The sequence below is a fragment of the Amphibalanus amphitrite genome, unplaced genomic scaffold (assembly GCF_019059575.1).
Source record: "Amphibalanus amphitrite isolate SeventyFive unplaced genomic scaffold, NRLGWU_Aamphi_draft 000216F_arrow, whole genome shotgun sequence".
NCBI lineage: Eukaryota > Metazoa > Arthropoda > Thecostraca > Balanomorpha > Balanidae > Amphibalanus > Amphibalanus amphitrite.
The window spans coordinates 327964-348407 of NW_024881711.1; the positions used below are offsets into that span (position 1 = coordinate 327964).

The 20444-nt window shown below is 51.9% G+C and overlaps 2 protein-coding genes across 2 annotated transcripts in view; one reads left to right on the forward strand and one right to left on the reverse strand.

The window, feature by feature from the left end:
* LOC122385379 (proton-transporting V-type ATPase complex assembly regulator TMEM9-like) overlaps positions 1–4796 on the forward strand; it is a 41991-nt gene extending 37195 nt beyond the window's left edge. Inside the window, exons 3-5 of the mRNA XM_043373605.1 lie at positions 353–464; positions 1916–2047; positions 3288–4796. Coding sequence (XP_043229540.1) covers positions 353–464; positions 1916–2047; positions 3288–3431 — 388 coding nt within the window. The 3' untranslated portion in view covers positions 3432–4796. The remainder of the gene's footprint in view (positions 1–352; positions 465–1915; positions 2048–3287) is intronic.
* Positions 4507–20444, reverse strand: part of LOC122385378 (thymidine phosphorylase-like) — a 46189-nt gene continuing 30251 nt past the window's right edge. The window contains exons 3-7 of the mRNA XM_043373604.1: positions 17800–17958; positions 16272–16390; positions 15366–15747; positions 14924–15081; positions 4507–6084 (exon numbers count right to left, since the gene is read on the reverse strand). Of these exons, the coding sequence (XP_043229539.1) occupies positions 5965–6084; positions 14924–15081; positions 15366–15747; positions 16272–16390; positions 17800–17958 (938 nt within the window). The 3' untranslated portion in view covers positions 4507–5964. The remainder of the gene's footprint in view (positions 6085–14923; positions 15082–15365; positions 15748–16271; positions 16391–17799; positions 17959–20444) is intronic.

Genomic DNA, 20444 nt, shown 5'->3' on the forward strand with positions numbered 1-20444 from the left:
ACAAGGCGTCAAATTGATGCCGCTGAGGATACCCCAAGTTTCGTGTTGATCCGTCAAGCGGTTTAGAAGATAATGCTGAAAAACGGGAGGAGGGGCTCTGTAGAGCCCCCCACCCCCCAGTCATGCGCGGGTTAATTAATGCACTGTGCCGTACTGTCGAAATCGCCTCCACTATTACTGTAATGTGTGCACTGCCGCCTAAATTGGACGTAAAAAGGTGTAGATCGGCTGCCGTTAGTGAGGCCGGTTCTGTTCAGTCGACGGGGGGAGGGGGAATACGGGACGCAGCGGCTTTCGTTACAGCTCCGCTCCCACCACATAGCCCGTCTGACTTTGTTCACTCTCACTACAGCAACTGCGACAACGTGATTTTACCCGAGCTGCCGGCAAACTTCTCCAAGAGCCGCGAGTTTTGTCCGCTCTGCGAGTGCAAGTTTGAGAGTCGCAACACCACCACGATCAAGGTGCGGCTCAGAGGCGCTCGTGCATGTCCGGCGGGCCACATTCATTCATTGGTGGAAGCACTGACTATCTCTCAGTAGTTGATGTTGTTAACCCGCACCCCGCTGGGGGCTTTTGAATTTCCATGTCGTGCTGGGGAGAGGGGTCGTTTGAACACCTTCTGACAACCTTCTGACTCGGCTCCTGACCATGTAGCGACACGCGCTAAGCAGCGCTTGAAAGAGCGCCGCTTACCGCGTGTTACGTTTGAAAACGAAATTACTTCTGTCATTTTTTTAGACCAGTTCAAAGCTGTCATCAAACGTCATCGAAGGTCAGATTTAACCAATTTTTAAGTCTAACATTAACAATTTCCAACATCGGCGCATAGCTCAGAAAGAGATAGAGCTGCAGCGCCGCGGAAAAGGGCACTCGATAGCTCTTGTAACGCTCTTTCTGTTAACTGTCCTCTGATTTGACCTAAGTTCAACTGTTTAGCATCCAGAGGGCAAAAAAAAACTGTCAAAATAGACTTCTTGCGGAAACACTTCCGAGCTGAACACGTCTAAGGTGTTTTCATCGCTCTAGCATGCCTTGTCAAACGTTATTAGCGAAAACTATTGGACACCTTTCGTGACCTAAAATGGCCTCAGCCGCCTCAGGGTCATAAGGAGGCATCATGATGGGTGCCATTATCCGGTTCAGTGTGTCATGTTTATTTGTAACTCGATGGTGTTTGTGAGTGTTTAAAATTGTTTAAAATGGCGTTCGTCCAAAGACGCGCCTTTAATTTTCTCCCATTGACCTATAATGGGGAGGTCGCAAAATTGACCCGACCTTGGTTCACCTGTGTTGAAATTCGGAAATATACATTTTTATACATACCAATTGTTGCCCTTATCAATTTCTGAAAGTGTCAAAGCGATCCATCAATCGGTGTAGATATGGCAAGCTTGGAACCTTTTCTAAGGTGAGGTCACATGACGTGACCTAGTGACTTGACCTTGAGAGACCTTGGTCTGAAATTTTCACAGCTTGTTCAGAAAAGATGCATGATAGGTGTGCCGTTTTAGATGCTTGCAAAAAAACCGGAGGGTGTTCAAACGTGCACCCCCCCCCCACTCCCCCTCCCTCTAATAAAATTGGATTGTAGTTGGGTGTGCCGGTAAAAAAAAAAAATAAAGATATTGTCCCGTTAGGTCCCAGAATTCCACCCAAAATTCTGAAACATGAAACACTGTCCCCCGCCCCCTCAGCAGGGCGTGGGTTAGCGGTCGTGTCGACCGCAGGATGACTGAAGTGCTCGTGTAGGTTTTTAGGTTGTGTCAAAGGCGGCTGTTATGTGACTGATGAATCACGTCGGGCTCTGCGACCCATAGCCGCCTGGAGCTCCCTCCGTGACTGACGGTCCCGCCACCGCTCTATTCGTGGCGCCCCGTGACGTGTGTGACGTGACGCCCGCGGCCGGCTGCAGGTGGTTGTCATCCTCATCATCTGCATCATCTCGGTGCTAGTCATCTACATGACGTTCCTCAGCTGCTTGGACCCGATCCTGAACCAGCGCCGCGCCGCCGCCTCCGCCTACCAGCAGCAGACGGATGACGAGGTGGGTACAGCGCGGCTGCCACCCACAGCGGGCACAGCACCCAGCCACCCACAGCACCCAGCCATCCACCCACAGCGGGCACAGCACCCAGCCACACCGGGCACAGCCCCCACCAAGGCAATGTAAACCAGGTAGAACGCTCCAGACGAAAAAGTGGGGACACAACGAATTTAGTAACCGCGACTCTGGGGGCCAAACAAATTCAGTGCCATAGTAACGGGGCAAATTTGGCATGAGTACGCATCTAATAACTCATTTTTCAACGAATTATTTTGGAAAAAGGCAAAAAAGATTTGTTGGACCACTACAAGAATGAATTGCAGTTTTCATAAACGATCCGAGTTTTTATCAGACTGGCCTAAATAATATCAAACTCAAGTCCTAAACTGAACGGCCCGTGCTGCCATAGGTTACCTCCAACGCTCCGGCCCCCAAAATCGTCACTGGCCTATCAGCCAATGAGCGTCAAGTATCTACTTACGCTGATTGGTGGGATTACTGGCTACTGCAGTTGTTGTTTAGAATGCTCACGGTGCTGACAGCGCTAGCGAAGGTGTCTCCACTTTTCGTAATGTTAAAAGCCCGGAGCGCACCCCCCCCCCCTTGCCCCCCACCCAGCCACCCACAGCGGGCACAGCACCCATCCAGCCACCCACAGCGGGCACAGCACCCAGCCACCCACAGCACCCAGCCACCCACAGCACTCAGCCACCCACAGCACCCAGCCACCCACAGCGGGCACAGCACCCAGCCACAGTGAATCGTGCTTCTTTCTCATTCTGTTTAAAACGAAATTTCATCTTTGATGGTTGACAAAATTCGGAGGTAAGATTCAAGTGATAACAAGTCGTATGACGGCGCGTTCCTAGCTTTCTAATGCGTACCATGCATTGTGAATTGTGATGCTTCCGCCCGTCATGCATACGTGTGGCAGGGCGGCCAGCGGCTTAACTGTAGCACCCTGTGCGCTGGCTAGATGTCATTCCATGGACCCGGCGCAGATGGCGGTACTACGCAGGTGATGGCCGCCCAAGCCAATGCCAGTGTCCCTGTGCTGTCCCGTGCCCCGTTGCCCCTGTGCTCCGTGTCAGTGTGCTGTCCTGTGCCCCGTGTCAGTGTGCTGTCCCTTGTCCCGGTGCTGCCCCTGTGCTCCGTGTCTTTGTGCTGTCCCGTGCCCCTGTGCTGCCCCTGTGCTGTCGCGTGCGCGGCCGCTGACGCCGCGCCGACGCGCCGCCGGCAGGACGACCTGGGCGGCCGGATGGCCCAGCCGCTGTACGAACAGGGCGGTGTGCTCAACCGGGTCGGCAACCGACAGGACCGCTGGAAACGACAGGTCCAGGAGCAGCGCAACAACATCTACGTCCGACGCACCATGCTCAACTAGGCGGCTCGGCGCCCGGCGGCGCGCCGCCCGGGGACAGAGCTAGCGGCCACAGGACGGCGCGGCACCGGCCAGACGCTGCACCGGCCCATCGGGCGCGTCACACTCCTGTCTGCAGCTGGAGCTCTCTCTAGGAGTCTTTGTCTCGTTTTTGTGGCCGCATTGGCTGCTTTGTCTAGCAGTGTGACTGTGTTTCTCCCACGTTTGCGGCTGGACGGGGGTCCGTCTCCGTTCTGACGGCCGGGTGGCACTGAGCTCGGCGTTCAGTACACGCTGCGTGTCTCGGCACGCCGTCGCTGCGCAGCAGGGCAGGTGTGGGCACCGCTGCGCGACGCCGCGGCAATGCCGGCCCTGTGAGACCAGTGGGACACTGGGGCGCAGCGGCCCCCGTCGGTGCCCGCCGGCCCCCGGCCCAGTGTGCGGGCCTGACGGCACGCGTCGGCTGGTCAACAGTAACACAGAGTCCAGACACGGGTCGGCGCCGCGCCGGGAGGGCCAGCCGGTCGACGCTCCCGGGGGAGGTGCCGTCAGCCGCCGGCCGAACGGCCCGCTGTCTGGACAGGCTGGCGGGCGCACCGGGCCGGCCGCCGGTCCCTGCCGCCCGACACGGACCCGACGTCTGTCCGTGACCGGCCCCGGCCGTCCACCGACGTCGGCCGGCCATTGGCCGCTGCCGGGGGCGGTGCCGGCGGACCGTGTGTGTGTGGAGGGGGGGGGGGCGGGCTGAGGCCGAGGAATTCGGCGAGGGGCGGCCCGGCAGGGGCTCGCCGTCCGGGACGCAGTGAATGCGTCGTGTGCGCGGCCCATTGGGTCCACGAGGTCATGTGTGGTGTAGTCACATTTGTAAACACATTGCCATGTCGTGAGTCGTGAGCTACTCCTGGGAAGTTGATATATTTATATTCGTTAGATGTTAGCAATGCCTTGCTTTTAGCTTGGTGTTTAGTTCGAGGGTTTTGTTATCCGTTTTGGGTTTCACGATGATCCATGTAAAATGCTGTATGTTTTATCATTAATACAATATCAGCATAATCATCTATAAAATATATTATTGAATAATGATGAAACGCTTGTGTATTTGTGGTACCGTTTATTGGCTATTGCACCATTCTATTACCTCCATTGGTTTTGCATGCACTGGCGTATGCGTAAAATCGTCACTTCTCGGCCTGCGAACATTAGACGCTGTACAGTGTACATGTGTAGGCATAACCGATACAAGAACTACATGTTTAGTGATACATAGTACACTCCCCGGGCATGACTTCGGCTAGCCGGGATGCAAAATTAAAAAAAGGCTGGTATGAAACCTGGCGAAAGTTATGTCTTTCATCGGCGGCGTATGTGAATTGCCTGACTAAAGTTTTTTTTTAAGTTTTATCCTCCCTGTAAACGTCTCAATAAACATATCTATAAACGTCTATAAACGTCGTCTCTATCCCTGTAAACGTCTCTATAAACATTGCACCAGATTTGCTAGGCGAATTACTTAAAAAGCTGGTTAGCACACATTGCATTGAACAGATCGGTAACGTGTCAAAACCGTTTCTTTATTATTCTCATTTTACCGACTATCAATTCATTGTTGCCTGTATTTACAACCCTAGCAATGCTCGATTTGTCGGGAATTATCAACTCATTAGTCAATCGCACGGTGTTAATCGTCATGGCGCTTCGTTGGCGTTAAAACAATTTTGAAAATAGTTACAATCTCTTCAGTACCATGTGTGCTAACCAGTTTTCACAATCAATTTCTCAGCGAATCTCTTGCTTTGTTTAAAACTTTGAGCAGTGAGGTCGCACACTACTTTACAGACCACATCCTGGCCGGACTGCTCAGGTCAGGGCGGCACCTCAGTGCACTGCATACACTGGCCAGGTCAGGGCGGCGCCTCAGTGCACTGCATACACTGCTGGCCAGGTCAGGGCGGCGCCTCAGTGCACTGCATACACTGCTGGTCAGGTCAGGGCGGCACCTCAGTGCACTGCATACACTGCTGGCCAGGTCAGGGCGGCACCTCAGTGCACTGCATACACTGCTGGCCAGGTCAGGGCGGCGCCTCAGTGCACTGCATACACTGCTGCCCAGGTCAGGGCGGCGCCTCAGTGCACTGCATACACTGCTGGCCAGGTCAGGGCGGCACCTCAGTGCACTGCATACACTGCTGGTCAGGTCAGGGCGGCACCTCAGTGCACTGCATACACTGCTGGCCAGGTCAGGGCGGCGCCTCAGTGCACTGCATACACTGCTGCCCAGGTCAGGGCGGCGCCTCAGTGCACTGCATACACTGCTGGCCAGGTCAGGGCGGCGCCTCAGTGCACTGCATACACTGGCCAGGTCAGGGCGGCGCCGCGGTGCCCTACTGTCCTCAGTGTCCCCTCGACCCGGTCCGGTCGGCGGATCCCGTGCCGGCTCTGCCTCGCTGGTCTCCGGCTGATGGGCTCGCCCAGCGGCAGCTGGTGCGGCCCCTCTGTGCGCCCGTCGGCCGCTGCAGCGTGTGGCACGGGGGCGCGGTGGCCGGCGGGCCTGGCCCGATCACTGCCTCTGCACGAGCCCGGTGACGCGCGGGGCCGGGCTGGGCCGCTGGGCAGTCAGACGGAGCGCCTGGCGCACCTGCAGCCGGCCGGCGTCCGTCAGATTGCCACAGTGGTGGATCTGAAACACGGGGTAGCTGCCCGTCAGCCGCTGCCGACCGACCTTATCGGGCGGCATAAGGTCATGTTGCCGCCAACATGATCTTATCATGTTGGCGGGATAAGCTGCCAACAGCTTATCGGGAGCGAATTGTCCGCTACACCTTTTGATATTAACCCGCGCTCTGGTGGGGTCTGTTTATTACGCGACCTAGTGGGGGGCTATGTTTTGCCCCTCCCCTCGTATCTCCGAAACTACTGGACGGATCCGCAAAATTCAAACGGCGTTCGAAAGCCCAGTCAAATTTGTCAAGGGATATACAATTTCACTGACCTCGGGGACACCCATGACGGCTCAGGTCAGGTCAAGGATACCTTAAATGTTTTGCCGGTCACGGGTCTTCTAGGGAATGCGCTACAACATCGAGTAAAACGCATTTTATCGAAAATCAGCGATAGGACGTCAGTTCCCTAGTACATCTCTATACTACTATTTGAACAGGATCCGTCTGTTTGTTTGTCCGCCACGCCGTGTAGTGGGTTCAATTTAGCCGGCCTACAGGGCAGACGGTACGGCGCAGGGGGTTGAAATTTGCACACCTTATAGGTGACAGAGCGGGTCAGCGCCTTTTCTAGGTTCCGACTCGCTGGGGTGCACGGTTCGCGCGTGGCGGGCGCCGGAAGAACGCCAATGAAATTTTGATCGGTTCTTATATCTTCATTGAGAGCCGGGGTCGACAAACTTTGTGAGCTAAATGCATGCCGATCGGCGGCGGGTGCCTCGCATTGAAGGATGGTGAAATTATTGATTTTGATAAATGGTGGCGAAAAAATGTGTTGATTGTTGCTAAATGGGTACAGTTTGTGATAAGATTGTACAAATGAACCGCGTTTGCCGCAATGCGTCACATTGGTCACAGGGCGTCATTTTTGCCGCAAATCGCACAGTTTTGTCAAATATGGTCTGTTAAAGTTGCAATTTGGTGCAAAGATGCATGCTCAATCGCCGGGTGAAAATGCGCTGCGTTTGTCGCAATGCGCCACATATGTCACAAAGCGCCATTTCCGACAAATACGATTAAGGGTAATGGAATAGCACGAATAGGGGCGGGGCTGGGAACAATTTATGTCTGATATTTTAGTACAGATTGGATCCAATTATTCTGTGACCTGATATGACCCAGCGGTGTTGGTAGGGGTAGGGGTAGGGGTAGTGGTAGGGGTAGTGGTAGGGGTAGTGTAGTGGTAGGGGTAGGGGTAGGGGTAGGGGTAGTGGTAGGAGTAGTAGTAGGGGTAGGGGTAGTAGTAGGGGTAGGGGTAGATGTAGTGGTAGGGGTAGATGTAGTGGTAGGGGTAAGAGTAGGGGTAGTGGTAGGGGTAGGGGTAGGGGTAGTGGTAGGGGTAGTGGTAGGGTAGGGGTAGTGGTAGGGGTAGTGGTAGGGGTAGTGGTAGGGGTAGGGGTAGTGGTGGAGACAAAAGCAGAACAGTGGCCCGGGCTGATCCCAGCGGACGAGAGGTGACCTATGTGACCTGGCCTGACCCAAAGTGACCGGGGCTGACCCCTTTGACCCGTCTTGACCCCGTGTCACCCAAATTTCATCCAACAACGCCCTCAGAACAGTTCTTTTTTAAATTCTCTTCACATTTCCGTCCATATCTATGCTTCTAGACGACACATCGACATGAATCAAACACCATTCGAAAGCAAATTGGCTGGTGCCGCAATTTTTCCTACCACGCAGCAAAGCAAGTGGCGCAGCCGCTTGTCTATCTTACTATTTGAACAGGATCCATCTGTCTGTTTGTCTGTCCGCCACGCCGTGTAGTGGGTTCAATTTAGCCGGCCTACAGGGCAGACGGTATATCGTAGGGGGTTGAAATTTGCACACCTTATAGGTGACAGAGCGGGTCAGTGCCTTTTCTAGGTTCCGACTCGCTGGGGTGCACGGTTCGCGCGTGGGGCGCGCCGGAAGAACGCCAATGAAATTTTGATCGGTTCTTATATCTTCATTGAGAGCCGGGGTCGACAAACTTTGTGGACGAAATGCATGCCGATCGGCGGCGAGTGCCTCGCATTGGCGGATCGGCAAGTTATTAATTTGAATAAAAAGTGGCGAAAAATGTGTCGATTGTCGCTAAATGGGTACAGTTTGTGATAGGATTTTACAAATGCACCGCGTTTGCCACAATGCGTCACATTGGTCACAGGGCGTCATTTTTGCCGCAAATCGCACAGTTTTGTCAAATATGGTCCGATATGGGTGCAATTTGGTGCAAGGGTGCATGCTCAAACAACAGGTACAGATGCGCCGCATTTGCCGCAATGCGCCACATTTGCCACAAAGCGCCATTTCCGACAAAATCGAGTAAGGGCAATGGAATGGCACGAATTATTCTGTGACCTGACATGACCCAGCGGTGTTGGTAGGGGTAGGGGTAGGGGTAGGGGTAGTGGTAGGGGTAGTGTAGTGGTAGGGGTAGGGGTAGGGGTAGGGGTAGGGGTAGGGATAGTGGTAGGAGTAGTAGTAGGGGTAGGGGTAGTGGTAGGAGTAGTAGTAGGGGTAGTAGTAGGGGTAGTGGTAGGGGTAGTGGTAGGGGTAGGAGTATGGGTAGTAGTAGTGGTAGGGGTAGGGGTAGTAGTAGGGGTAGTGGTAGGGGTAGGGGTAGTGGTAGTGGTAGGGGTAGTGGTAGGGGTAGGGGTAGTGGTAGGGGTAGTGGTAGGGGTAGTGGTAGTGGTAGGGGTAGTGGTGGAGGCAAAAGCAGAACAGTGGCCCGGGCTGATCCCAGCGGACGAGAGGTGACCATGTGACCTGGCCTGACCCAAAGCGACCGGGGCTAACCCCTTTGACCCGTCTTGACCCCGTATCACCCAAATTTCATCCAACAACGCCCTCAGAACAGTTGTTTTTTAAATTCTCTTCACATTTCCGTCCATATCTATGCTTCTAGACAACGCATCGACATGAATCAAACACCATTCGAAAGCAAATTGACTGGTGCCGCAATTTTCTCCTACCACGCAGCAAAGCAAGTGGCGCAGCCGCTTGTCTATATTACTATTTGAGGAGGGTGCGTCTGTCCGTTACCGAGGTCCCGACTTGGTCGTGCTTTGCGTGGACTACAGGCCAGACCGTTGCACCTAGCCCGGTGAAATTTGCACAACTTATAGATCAAGGATGCGCGACGTGCCTTTGAGGGGTCTGAGCTCGATCGGGTCGATAGTGAGTGCGTGGCGCGTGTCCAAAAAGTGCAAATTCGCGTCATAGACTTTACATGTATAAATCGGCGTGCGAAATCTGGCGAAAACGGCTAATTTTTGCCGACACAGGTCCAGTCCCCGTGCAATATCTTGGTGACCAGGGATCCGACCGGCACGGGGAAAACAGCATCGTGTACAGAATTGAACGGGCTATTGAGTGGTGTGCAATGCAGAGGATAGCACGCGCCACGTGCACCGGAGAGGGCACTTTTATTTGAAAAATTGCGGTTTTTGAGGGATTTTGGAATTTATTTTATTTTTAGGTGACCGTTAAACGGAGCGAGTTGAAACAACGCCTGTTGACAAGAGAAATGTACCGCCGCTCATGGGAAAATTGTGAATAGCTAATTGATCGACGACAAGGTGGTATAAATCGCTGGAGAAAATGTTTTTTGTCGATGATGTGCCGCTTTCTTAATTACACGGGTTTTGCTGCATAACCTGATATGTTTCGCAATTGAAACTGGTACTGTTTGAAAGAGCATTCAATTTTGTCCAAGATACACCCAACATTTTTGCATGACAAGCAACAATGTTCTAAAAAATGCAAATGTTTCAAACCACTACATAGTAATTTTTACCGAAATTCATCGATGGCCCTCAAAAGACTTCACGCCAGTTTTCGAATCATTCTAAAGTAGAACGCATGATAATACGACACGGGCACCTCGATGCGATGTATCTTTTTGTTTTCTTACAAAATGCTTGGCCGTCAAAAAGCAATCGAACGAAATGGATGCCAACCAAATCGACACAGACCAACTCAATACTCACGGGTCAAAAATAACCCTTCTTCGCGTTGCGGAGCACGCGGGTAACCCTAGTGTGCTCCTATTAGAGGTCCCGAAGAATCAGGGCACAGGTCAGGTCAGTGGTCACCAAGGGTCAGCACACATGAACCCAATTTTACTAGGGCTGTGTGATGCACGTTGTATCGCCAATTTTTCATTTCAAACTCAATGGTGCAGGTGTTGGTTATAAGACCATCAGGTACGGTTGGGGTCATTTTCTGGTGGAGGTCAGGTAAAAAAAGTCAAAGTTCAAAGTTGCATAAGATGGGTATTGATTCGATGCAGCTCGTCACGGGGAGTCTAATGGTGGTCTTTGTTTTGCGGTACGAAGTCCACCAGAATTGCTAAAAATTGAGTTTGAAAATTTGACATCATCAATTTTGAACAGTTTTTTCTCTACAACTTGGCCAAAAAAGAGGTATCGATCTCAAATTTGGTATGTGAATAGAAAACGGTAGAGACTATCACAGGTATATTCCGCTTTTTCGTAAATCGAAAACGTTTTGGATTTTTGGCAATTAGGTATATTCGATTTTTTGAGGGAGTCAAAATTCAAAACATTCAAAATTTCGAGATAGCAGCTTTGCAGCCCTTCCAATTCTACACCTTTTATGTAAAAACCTTTTTTTTTGTATCTTCAAAGCTATAGACCTGACAGCTCTTCCCGCGAAACCTTTTTTGGTCGAAAACGGCAGAACATGACGTTACTCTGACGTCATTTGCAGCCAACGTATCATAGCTTTTGGAAACATTTTTGGTCACAATGTGTAAAATTAATGCCTGGGAGGGTACTGAAAATTTGGTGATGATTGAAGGTCAGTGTTTGACCTGACCTTGGCCCGACCTCTGACCTCAAAATGGACTAACTTTGACCTTTGGTGACCTCTGGCGACCTGCCCTTTGACCTGACCCAAAAAATGACCGAAGTGTTTCCGCCATTTTTTTCGCCATTTCGCCATTTTTTCCGCCATTATTTTTAACGCTCTTTCCGATGCCGCTTACCGCGTGTGGCTACATGGCTCAGGAGCCAAGTTAAACGGTGTTTGGACACCCCCCCCCCCGGCCCGGCGCGGAAGTCGCCGAGCACCGGCCCGGCGCGAGTGACCATCACTGGGGGTCCGCGTATAACACGCCCTGCTGGGCCGGGGCCTCCTAACTCCGAAACTACTGGGCCGATTGTCAAAATTCAAACCGGGTCTGATAGCCCCGGAACAACCCCGGTTCCTAAAACCAAATTTTATTGACCTCGAGGTCACTGATAACGTCACAGGTTAGGTCAAAGTAAAAATTATCGATGTTTGGCTTGTTCATATCGCGGGCTCCGGCCGCCGGCTTACAAGTCAGATAAGGCTCGTTTTTTTGTTTACGCACTTGTGAATAGATGCTTCAGATACCCTGAGGGTACCAAACTTGTGCTTTGATTTCAGGACAGGGTCAGATCATCATAGGTCACGGAAATCTTATATCATGAATTGGTCATGAGACACATGTTTCATGGTCCATTTAGGTCATAGATTTCGAATTATGTGTCATTTGAGTTCATTTTGAGTTGAACTTGGCTGAGGTCAGACCACTTTCAGGTAAAAAAAGGTCAAATTTCAAAGTTGAAATTTTTAAGAAAAAAGTGTCTTTCGGATGCAGTTTCAGCTCAGGAACACGATGGTGATATTCATATTGGTGTACGATGTCAAATACGTACTGAAAAATTGATTTGAAAAAAAAATTATAAATGGGAAAATTTTGCTATAAAGCGTATAACTTGGCAGAAAAACAGGAGGGGGGCTATGAATAGCCCCCACCCCAGTGGGGCGCGGGTAAACCCGTGCATGACTGGGGGGCTCTACAGAGCCCCCTCCCGTTTTTCGGCAATATCTTCACCGTTTCACGGATAAACACGAAACTTGCGGTACCCTCAGCGATATCACTTTGGCACCTTGTTTTCAATTTCAACTTTCTAGCTGCCATTGTTTGGCCGGAAAAGACGTCCCAGTAAACATGCCGACGTCGGCCCGATGTCGGCCGACGTCGGGGTGACATCGGCAACTCGGCATCGGCATGCCGACGTCGGCCCGACGTCGGTCCAACCTCGGCACGACGTCGGCTGGATGTCGGATATGCCCGCATGTTCCGACGTCCAGCCGAGCTCCAGCCGACGTCGGGCCGACGTCGGACCAAGCTCAATTGCGACGTCGGACCGACATCGGCCGCTGTTTTGACCGTTAAAATAATATAAAATCCATGTTTCATGTTTCATAAAGAGCTTCTGTAATCTGTATTCAAAATATCTTCAGGAAACTCAAATCTTCCTCCACGCCGCAACCCCCTGATCCGGACTGGACGGGAAACTTTATCCCATTTGGGATTGCCCGTAAGCCGAGCTCGCCCGTAGCCGGGTGCGGTGAGTGCTTGGGGGCTGCTCGGCCTATCCTTTGGTTAGGCTCAGCCCCGGCAACTCACCAGGGCCGAGCCCAGTTCATGTAGAAAGGCCAGTCGGCAAGTGTCACTTTGCCAAAGTGCCACTTATCAAAGGGACACTTTGGGAAACGTTGGTGCAGGTGTGTAAGAGTGGCTATATGAATCCATTGTGGGGTCGCCCTTTCCCATAAGTGTCACGTAACAGCAATGGGACCAGGGACTCTATATGAACTGGACCCAGGGTGCTCGCCAAGAAGACCAAAATCTCCATCCTATCATCCTTCCGGCTCTGAAATGGTCTTGTCAGACCGAAAGGGCATAACCCAACAAAACAAACTAAACCCGCTATCTGGCTGCGTGGTGTAGTGGTTAGCGCACTAACCCCGCGTTCAAATGACACGGGGTTCGAATCCCATCGCCGGCTGATGCTTTTGGCGTGTTGTCCCAGTAAACAACTGCCGACGTCGGCGACTGGGGGGCTCGAATCCCGCCGCCGGTTGATATTTTTGGCGCGTTGTCCCAATAAACATGCCGACGTCGGCCCCGTCGGTCCAACGACAAACGATCTTGTCAACCTCGGCAAACGACCTCGGCCCGACGTCGGCTCGACATCGGCTGGACTTCGGCTGGACGTCGGAACATGCGGGCATATCCGACGTCCAGCCGATGTCGGGCCGAGGTTGAACCGACGTTGGGCCGACGTCGGCATGTTTACTGGGGTCAGAGTGACGTCCAATTTCTTTGCATCAGTGGACTGCATGTACACGTACGTAGCTATCAAACGGCTATCTTGAATTTCCAAAAATTTTAATATTTTGAAAAATATGATTTTACAATTACAAAAAAATACTTTTTTTATTTTTTCAAACAGTTTTTTGGATTTTTCGCGAAAACCTATATGTGTGTGATAGTATACACAATGATGAACTACTCTAGCAAGTTTTAGCCCAATATCTGCAAAAATAACCAAATTATTTGCATTATTGTCCAAATTTTAAAATTATATATTTTTAAAAACCATTTTTCAGCACGTTTTTGACATCGTACAGCAATATAAATGGCACCATCGTGTTTCTGAGCCCAAACTGCATCTGATAGACCCTTTTTTGTAAAAAAAAAAAATCATTTTCAAAATTTGACCTTTTCTGACCTCTGAAAGTGACCTGACCTCCGGTAAATTCAGCTGAAAATGACCTCAAATGACACAGACGGTATCATTTTCAAAATCTACGAGTAAAATGGACCATAAAACATGCGTCACGTGACCGATACCTACATGATATTCAATTTTCGTGACCTAGGATGATCCCTAGCCTCGACCTGAAAAATTCGAAGTAAAAGTTCGGTACCCTCAGGGTATCAAAGGCATATATCAAGGAGTGCGTAAACCAAAAATGAGCCTGATCAGACTTGTCAGCCGGCGACCAGAGGCTAAATTGTGAACAAGCAGAAATGCCGACAATTTTATTTTGACCTGACCTGTGACGTCATCGGTGATCTTGATGTGAATGAAAATAGGTTTCGTTACACAGTTTTTCGAGGGCTATCAGACGCCGTTTGAATTTTGACGATCGACCCAGTAGTTTCGGAGATAGGAGGGGGGATTCTGGAGAGCCCCCCCCCCCCCAGTCACTCGCGTTATGGAAAATACCCCAGTCATGCGCGGGTTAACATAAGTTTTGAGTTGAGGTAGCCCAATTGGGGTCCCTGGCTTGCAATTACCGGTTTGGGCACTCACAACATCGAGAAATGCTTTAATTCTGAGATATTTTATTTCAAAGTCAGCAGTTTTCGAATTATAAGGGGCTTAAGGGATTTGAATACCTGCCCCTTAGAATTTGTGACGTCAGCGCAGATCTAGCGATTTTTAAACCTTATACCTACTCGTGGTGGCATCCACTATCCAGACACGAACCCAGGATTTTGCTCTGTACATACCCACGGCTGTCCCATCTCGGTACACACCCACGGCTGTCCCATCTCGGTACACACCCACGGCTGTCCCCGCTCCACCCCGCTCTGTACACACCCACGGCTGTCCCATCTCGGTACACACCCACGGCTGTCCCATTTCGGTACATACCTGCGCCCACGGCTGTCCCATCTCGGTACACACCCACGGCTGTCCCCACTCGGTACACACCCACGGCTGTCCCCGCTCTGTACACACCCACGGCTGTCCCATCTCGGTACACACCCACGGCTGTCCCCACTCTGTACACACCCACGGCTGTCCCATCTCGGTACACACCCACGGCTGTCCCATCTCGGTACACACCCACGGCTGTCCCATCTCGGTATATACCTGCGCCCACGGCTGTCCCATCTCGGTACACACCCACGGCTGTCCCCGCTCTGTACACAACCACGGCTGTCCCATCTCGGTAAATACATACCTGCGCCCACGGCTGTCCGATCTCGAGCATGTCTCCGAGGCGGACCAGGAACGTGATGCCGACCCTGTGGTCCACGGAGTCGCCGGCCTGCTTTCTGCCGGCTCCTAACGCGGCACACACGCGGGCCACCGCCATCGCGTCCACGGCGTGCACGAAGCCTGTGAGCGTACGGTCGGACGGACGGTCACTGGGACCCCGGTTGCACGGCACTCGAAGATGCCGTGCAGGTGGGTGGCCTACTACACAACGGCCGAGCGCCACAGTGAGTGGAAAACAAAGCATTTGAACAAGAACTATCGGATTTCCTGGCAACATGAGGTGTTGGCGGCCGGCCGGCGTTCGGAGCGCCAGTCAGCGCTGTCTGAGTTATCCAGTGCTGAGGCACCGTCACGCTGTCTGCAGGGCCGCCGTCGCTCCGCTCAGAGCCGGCGCCGGGGCTCACCTGCGTCCGTGGCACACACGTCCTCGATGGCCGGCGCGCGCGGCAGCACCGTCCACTCGTCTCCGTGACAGAGCTGGTGCGCGTCCGGCTCGCTGACACCCTGGCACACCAGCATCTGTCGGAACTTGTCCAGCGCCGAGCCGTCGGCCAGCGCGCGCGCCACCAGCTGGGCGCCGTGCTGGGCCGAGCCGCGGCCGGCCAGCTGCACCAGCTGGCCGCCCAGCGCCGTGACCAGCTCGCGCAGGTCGGCGGCGCCGCGGCCGCGCAGGCAGCGCACCGCCTCGGCCACCTCCAGCGCGTTGCCGACCGTCTGGCCGATGGGCGACTCCATGCTAGTGATGAGCGCCGCCGTGCTGATACCCATCCCGTTCGCTGTGTCCACCTGTCGAGACCGGGCCACTGCGGTACACCACCGGTACTGCACTGTGGTCTGTGTGTACTGCAGTGTTACTCCACTGTACACCAACAGTAGCGCACAGAACACCAACAGTACTGCTCTGTGGGGTGAAGCGATACTGCTCTGTGGGGTGAAGCGGTACTGCTCTGTGGGGTGAAGCGGTCTGTGGGGTGAAGCGGTACTGATCTGTGGGGTGAAGCAGTGAAAGGTCCCTGCTATACTGCTCTGTGTGGTGAAGCGGTGGTGCTCTGTGGGGTGGATGGAGGTCCCGGCGGTACTCTGCTATGGTCCCAGAGGTACTAGGTAGGCATGTCCTCTGCTGTGAGCCCCGGCAGTCGGGCATACTCACCAGCCCCGGCAGTGGGGCATACTCACCAGCCCCGGCAGTCGGGCATACTCACCAGCCCCGGCAGTCGGGCATACTCACCAGCCCCGGCAGTCGGGCATACTCACCAGCCCCGGCAGTCGGGCATACTCACCAGCCCCGGCAGTCGGGTATACATACTCACCAGCATCCTGGCGATCTCGGCGGCGTGCCTGGCGTCCCGCTGGAACGCCCCGGCGCCGTACTTGACGTCCAGCACGAGCGCCTGCAGACCCTCGGCGGCCTTCTTGCTAACGATGGACGCTGCAGGGTCCGGGTAGGGTCAAGCTCATGATAGCCAGACTGGTTTTTTATTCACCTTTTTTGGATCGATTCAATCATTGATTCATTTGATTTTTGTTTGATTCAATCATCGTTTGATTCCTTCAAAAAATTTGGTGAATTGATTCCTTTTGATTCAAAGAATCAAAAAACAATAAGAGGAATGATTCACGTTTGATTCAGCCAATTTTTTTTTTGAATGATTCTTTTTTGATTCAATTAAAAAATAAAATATACAAAATATCAGGGATAGTATTGTATTTGTTGTGTTCTTTTTGTTGTCATGTAATGGCAGTAGTGTTAACATTTGTTGATAATGAACTATGTTCGTTCACTTCAATTTTTTTAAGTTCATGAATCATTATTTTTTTTTATTCATTCAACCCTGATTCCCAATGCATTTGATTCAATCATGGCTTGTGAATCAAACAATCCTGACTGTGAATCAAACCTTTTTGATTCAACAAATTTAGTTTGATTCAATCCAATCGATTCAATCACAGATGAGTCAAACACCAGTCTGATGATAGCGACCAAGAAGGTTGAACGTCTGGTTGCCGTTTTATACGAGCACCAGCTTCACTTAGAGCCGCACTGACTGGTATCCATAGACTCTGCCGTTGTGGACAGACTTCGGTAGAAGATGGCCATATGGCCGGGAGCGAATGGGTTCACGGGGTGCAGACATTGCACATGTGACCTTCTACGTGTAGTGTAGCATGTAGGTACGCCGTATCCTGATTTAAACGCGGACAAAACATGGCCCGGTTCATGGGCATGTCCCCAGTGCCAGTGGTACAGCCCAGCATGATTGGTGTTGGATTCGGCAAATGAGCATCATTGATCTAACATTGGCTTCAGCAGACGACTCGCGTCAGAACATAAACACCCGCAAAGGCGTCCTGTTTTTCAGCCAAGCAAGCAGACAGTAGCGGCGGAACACTTTAATTAAGGGGGGCGGGTGCACTGTCGACTTTTGGTCCCATTCTTTCCATGCATGCAACGCCCATAGGGCTAATGTTAAAATGGCAAAATCAAGGGGGCACGGTGCCCCGGTGCCCCCCCCCCCCCCCCCGTTCCGCCGCCTATAGAGTCTGACTCTTGCCACTCCCCGCCGAGTCTGACTCTCACCAGACCTCCCTACTCCCCGCCAAATCCGACTCACACCAGACCTCCCCACTCCCCGCCAAATCCGACTCACACCGGACTCCACGAAACAGAGTCTTACCAGACTCCCCGCAGGTCTCCTCCCTGACAGAGTCTGTCGCTCACAGCGGTTATATAGCCCTGCTCACAGCACAGCACAGTACAGCACAGCACAGCACAGCACAGCACAGAACACACGCACACACACGCAGACTATCCCCCTCCTCCCCCCGACTGGAACTCACAGCAGATGAGCGGTGCCGAGTCGACAGTGTGAGTAACATCGCGGCTGGCGTAGAGCACCCGGTCGGCCGGCACCAGCGTCTGGGTCTGGCCGACGATACAGCAGCCGACGCGCTCCAGACAGGCGCGCATCTGACCAGCCGTCTGACTGACGCTGAACCCTGCAGCGGCCAGCGGGGACCGGGGAACAGACCGAAGAACGGGCCGGGGAACGGCGACTCCGTCAGTCCGGCCTCAGCAATGAGCCAACACTATCGAAAACACTCAGAATCGTCAGCAAACGTGCACTCCTTGCAACGTCCTTGCAAGGTGCAAGACCTTTGTGTTCTCGGATTTAAAGGCTGACTGCTGATAAGCCAAAACTAAATAGCCAAAATAATGTTGACAGGTGGACAATATCATCGTTCTCCAGCACTTTCACTCATTGTACCCACCTTCTCCCGCAACCATCATCTCAAGCCAGGTCCTGAACCTGCCGCACGCACGCTTAACCCGCGCCCCGCTGGGGGGGGGAGGGGGCAGAATCTGCCCCCTCCCGTTTTTCGCCAATAACTTCTAAACGCGTTACGCCAGCGACGTCAAATTTTCAGTACCTTATAGTACATCAATTTAAGACGTTTCCTGAAAATTTGAGCGAAATCCGTCGGAACTTTTTGAGAAAATGACGTTTTAGTGGCGTCATGTCCGCCATTTTCGCCTAAAAAAACGGCAAAATTTCAAACGCCGCTAACATCTTCATTTTTAAAGGAATCAAGAGGTAACAAAAAAGTTGTACGTGATTCTACTTTGTCTATCAAATGGCTATCTCGGTTTTTGAAAATCCAAAATTTTAAGTGTATCGAAAAAAACGGAATATACATGTATCAGAGAAATGGTCGATGTGCACCTACATACAAATTTTTAGAAGAATCTGTTCAAAAAATGCGGAGTTATTCCAAATTGTATGACGTCACGACACACAATTTTTTTGAAAAAAAATGAATTTTTTGGAAGTTCTATGTAGACTTCGTACGGAAACAAAAATAGCACCATTCGATTCGCCGTGAAAAAAAAAATGCATCACATAAGCCGTTTTCACGACGGGCTATCCGGCGAATGCACCTGATTTGACCAGATCTGCACCTAATTTCTTTTACAGCAAATATCTTCATTTTATGAATTTATTTCAGTGTTTTAATCGATGATGCCCTCTGATAATATGACAAAGCAGGCATATAAGCAATTGGTGCAACCCTAGCTGATAGCTGCTAAGAGACACACTGAGCCTGATTTGACCAGATCTGCACCTAATCTGTACCAGATGTGCACCAAATGTGTACCAGATGGCCGTCGTGAAAACGGCTAATGTCACCTTATTAGGCCTTAACAACCAACTTCAAAATTCGACCTCACTTGACCTGACCTTGACCTGACCTCGACCTGAAAGTCATCCAGATGTGGTCCATATCACTTATTGAGTGTGCCTATTGAATTCTATGAATAATATGACCCATAAAACGTGTGTCGCACATGCCCTTTCTATATTTCATTTTTGGTGACCTGACCTGATCTTGACCTTGACCTTTGCATGATATTGTATGCAACGAATATTGTCTTGGTAGCCTAAGAACACGTTTTGGGCAATCAGTCTTAGTCCTTTTTTCGACACCTACGGTGCAAGGCCGATACTGTAGAAACTTGCATTTTGTACCCTTGACCTGACCTTGACCTGACCTCTGACCTACTTAAGCAGAAAAATGGGCTCTTAAGATCCACCTTGTTGAGAGCTTTTGATTACCGTTTTCCCCGTCTTTCTGCGACCATCGATTCGGAAGTTAGACAGGGGTGCAGAATCTGCCCCCCCCCCCACCCCCACCCCCTCTCTCCCAGCAGGACGCGTATGTATGGCTGAATAGCCCAGCGGGGCGCGGGCTAACAACAGCTCAGTCCATATTAGCCGTTTTCACGGCGGGCTATCTAGCGAATGCCCTTTAGTTGACATTCTCGTGGCTTTGTGGCTACGCGCACGCCGTGGACGCGCTGGCGGTGGCCCGCGTGTGTGCCGCGCTGGGAGCCGGCAGAAAGCAGGCCGGCGACTCCGTGGACCACAGGATCGGCATCACGTTCCTGGTCCGCCTCGGAGACATGCTCGAGATCGGACAGCCGTGGGCGCAGGTATGTACCGAGATGGCGAGATGGGACAGCCGTGGGTGTGTACACAGTCTGTCTTAACCCGCGCGGGGCTGGGGTCTCCAGCCGAACGCGCGGGGCTGGGGGGGGGTAAATTTTACCCCCCCTGTTATCTCCCGAACTAACGGTCCGATTTGGAAAATTCAAACGCCAATCGAAAGCTCTCATCACGAACTACTAAAAACATGTACTTAATTTAAAGTTTGAGGTCAAGGTCAAGGTCAGGTCAAGGGTACAAATTGCAAGTTTCTACAGTATCGGCCTTGCACCGTAGTTGCCGAAGAATGGAGTCATGGACTGAGACTGATCGCCCAAAACGTGTTCTTAGGCTACCAAGACAATATTCGTTGCATACAATATCATTCAGAGGTCAAGGTCAAGGTCAGGTCAGGTCAGGTCAGGTCACCAAAAAACAAAATATAGAAAAGGGCATGTGCGACACATGTTTTATGGGTCATTTTACTCATAGAATTCAATA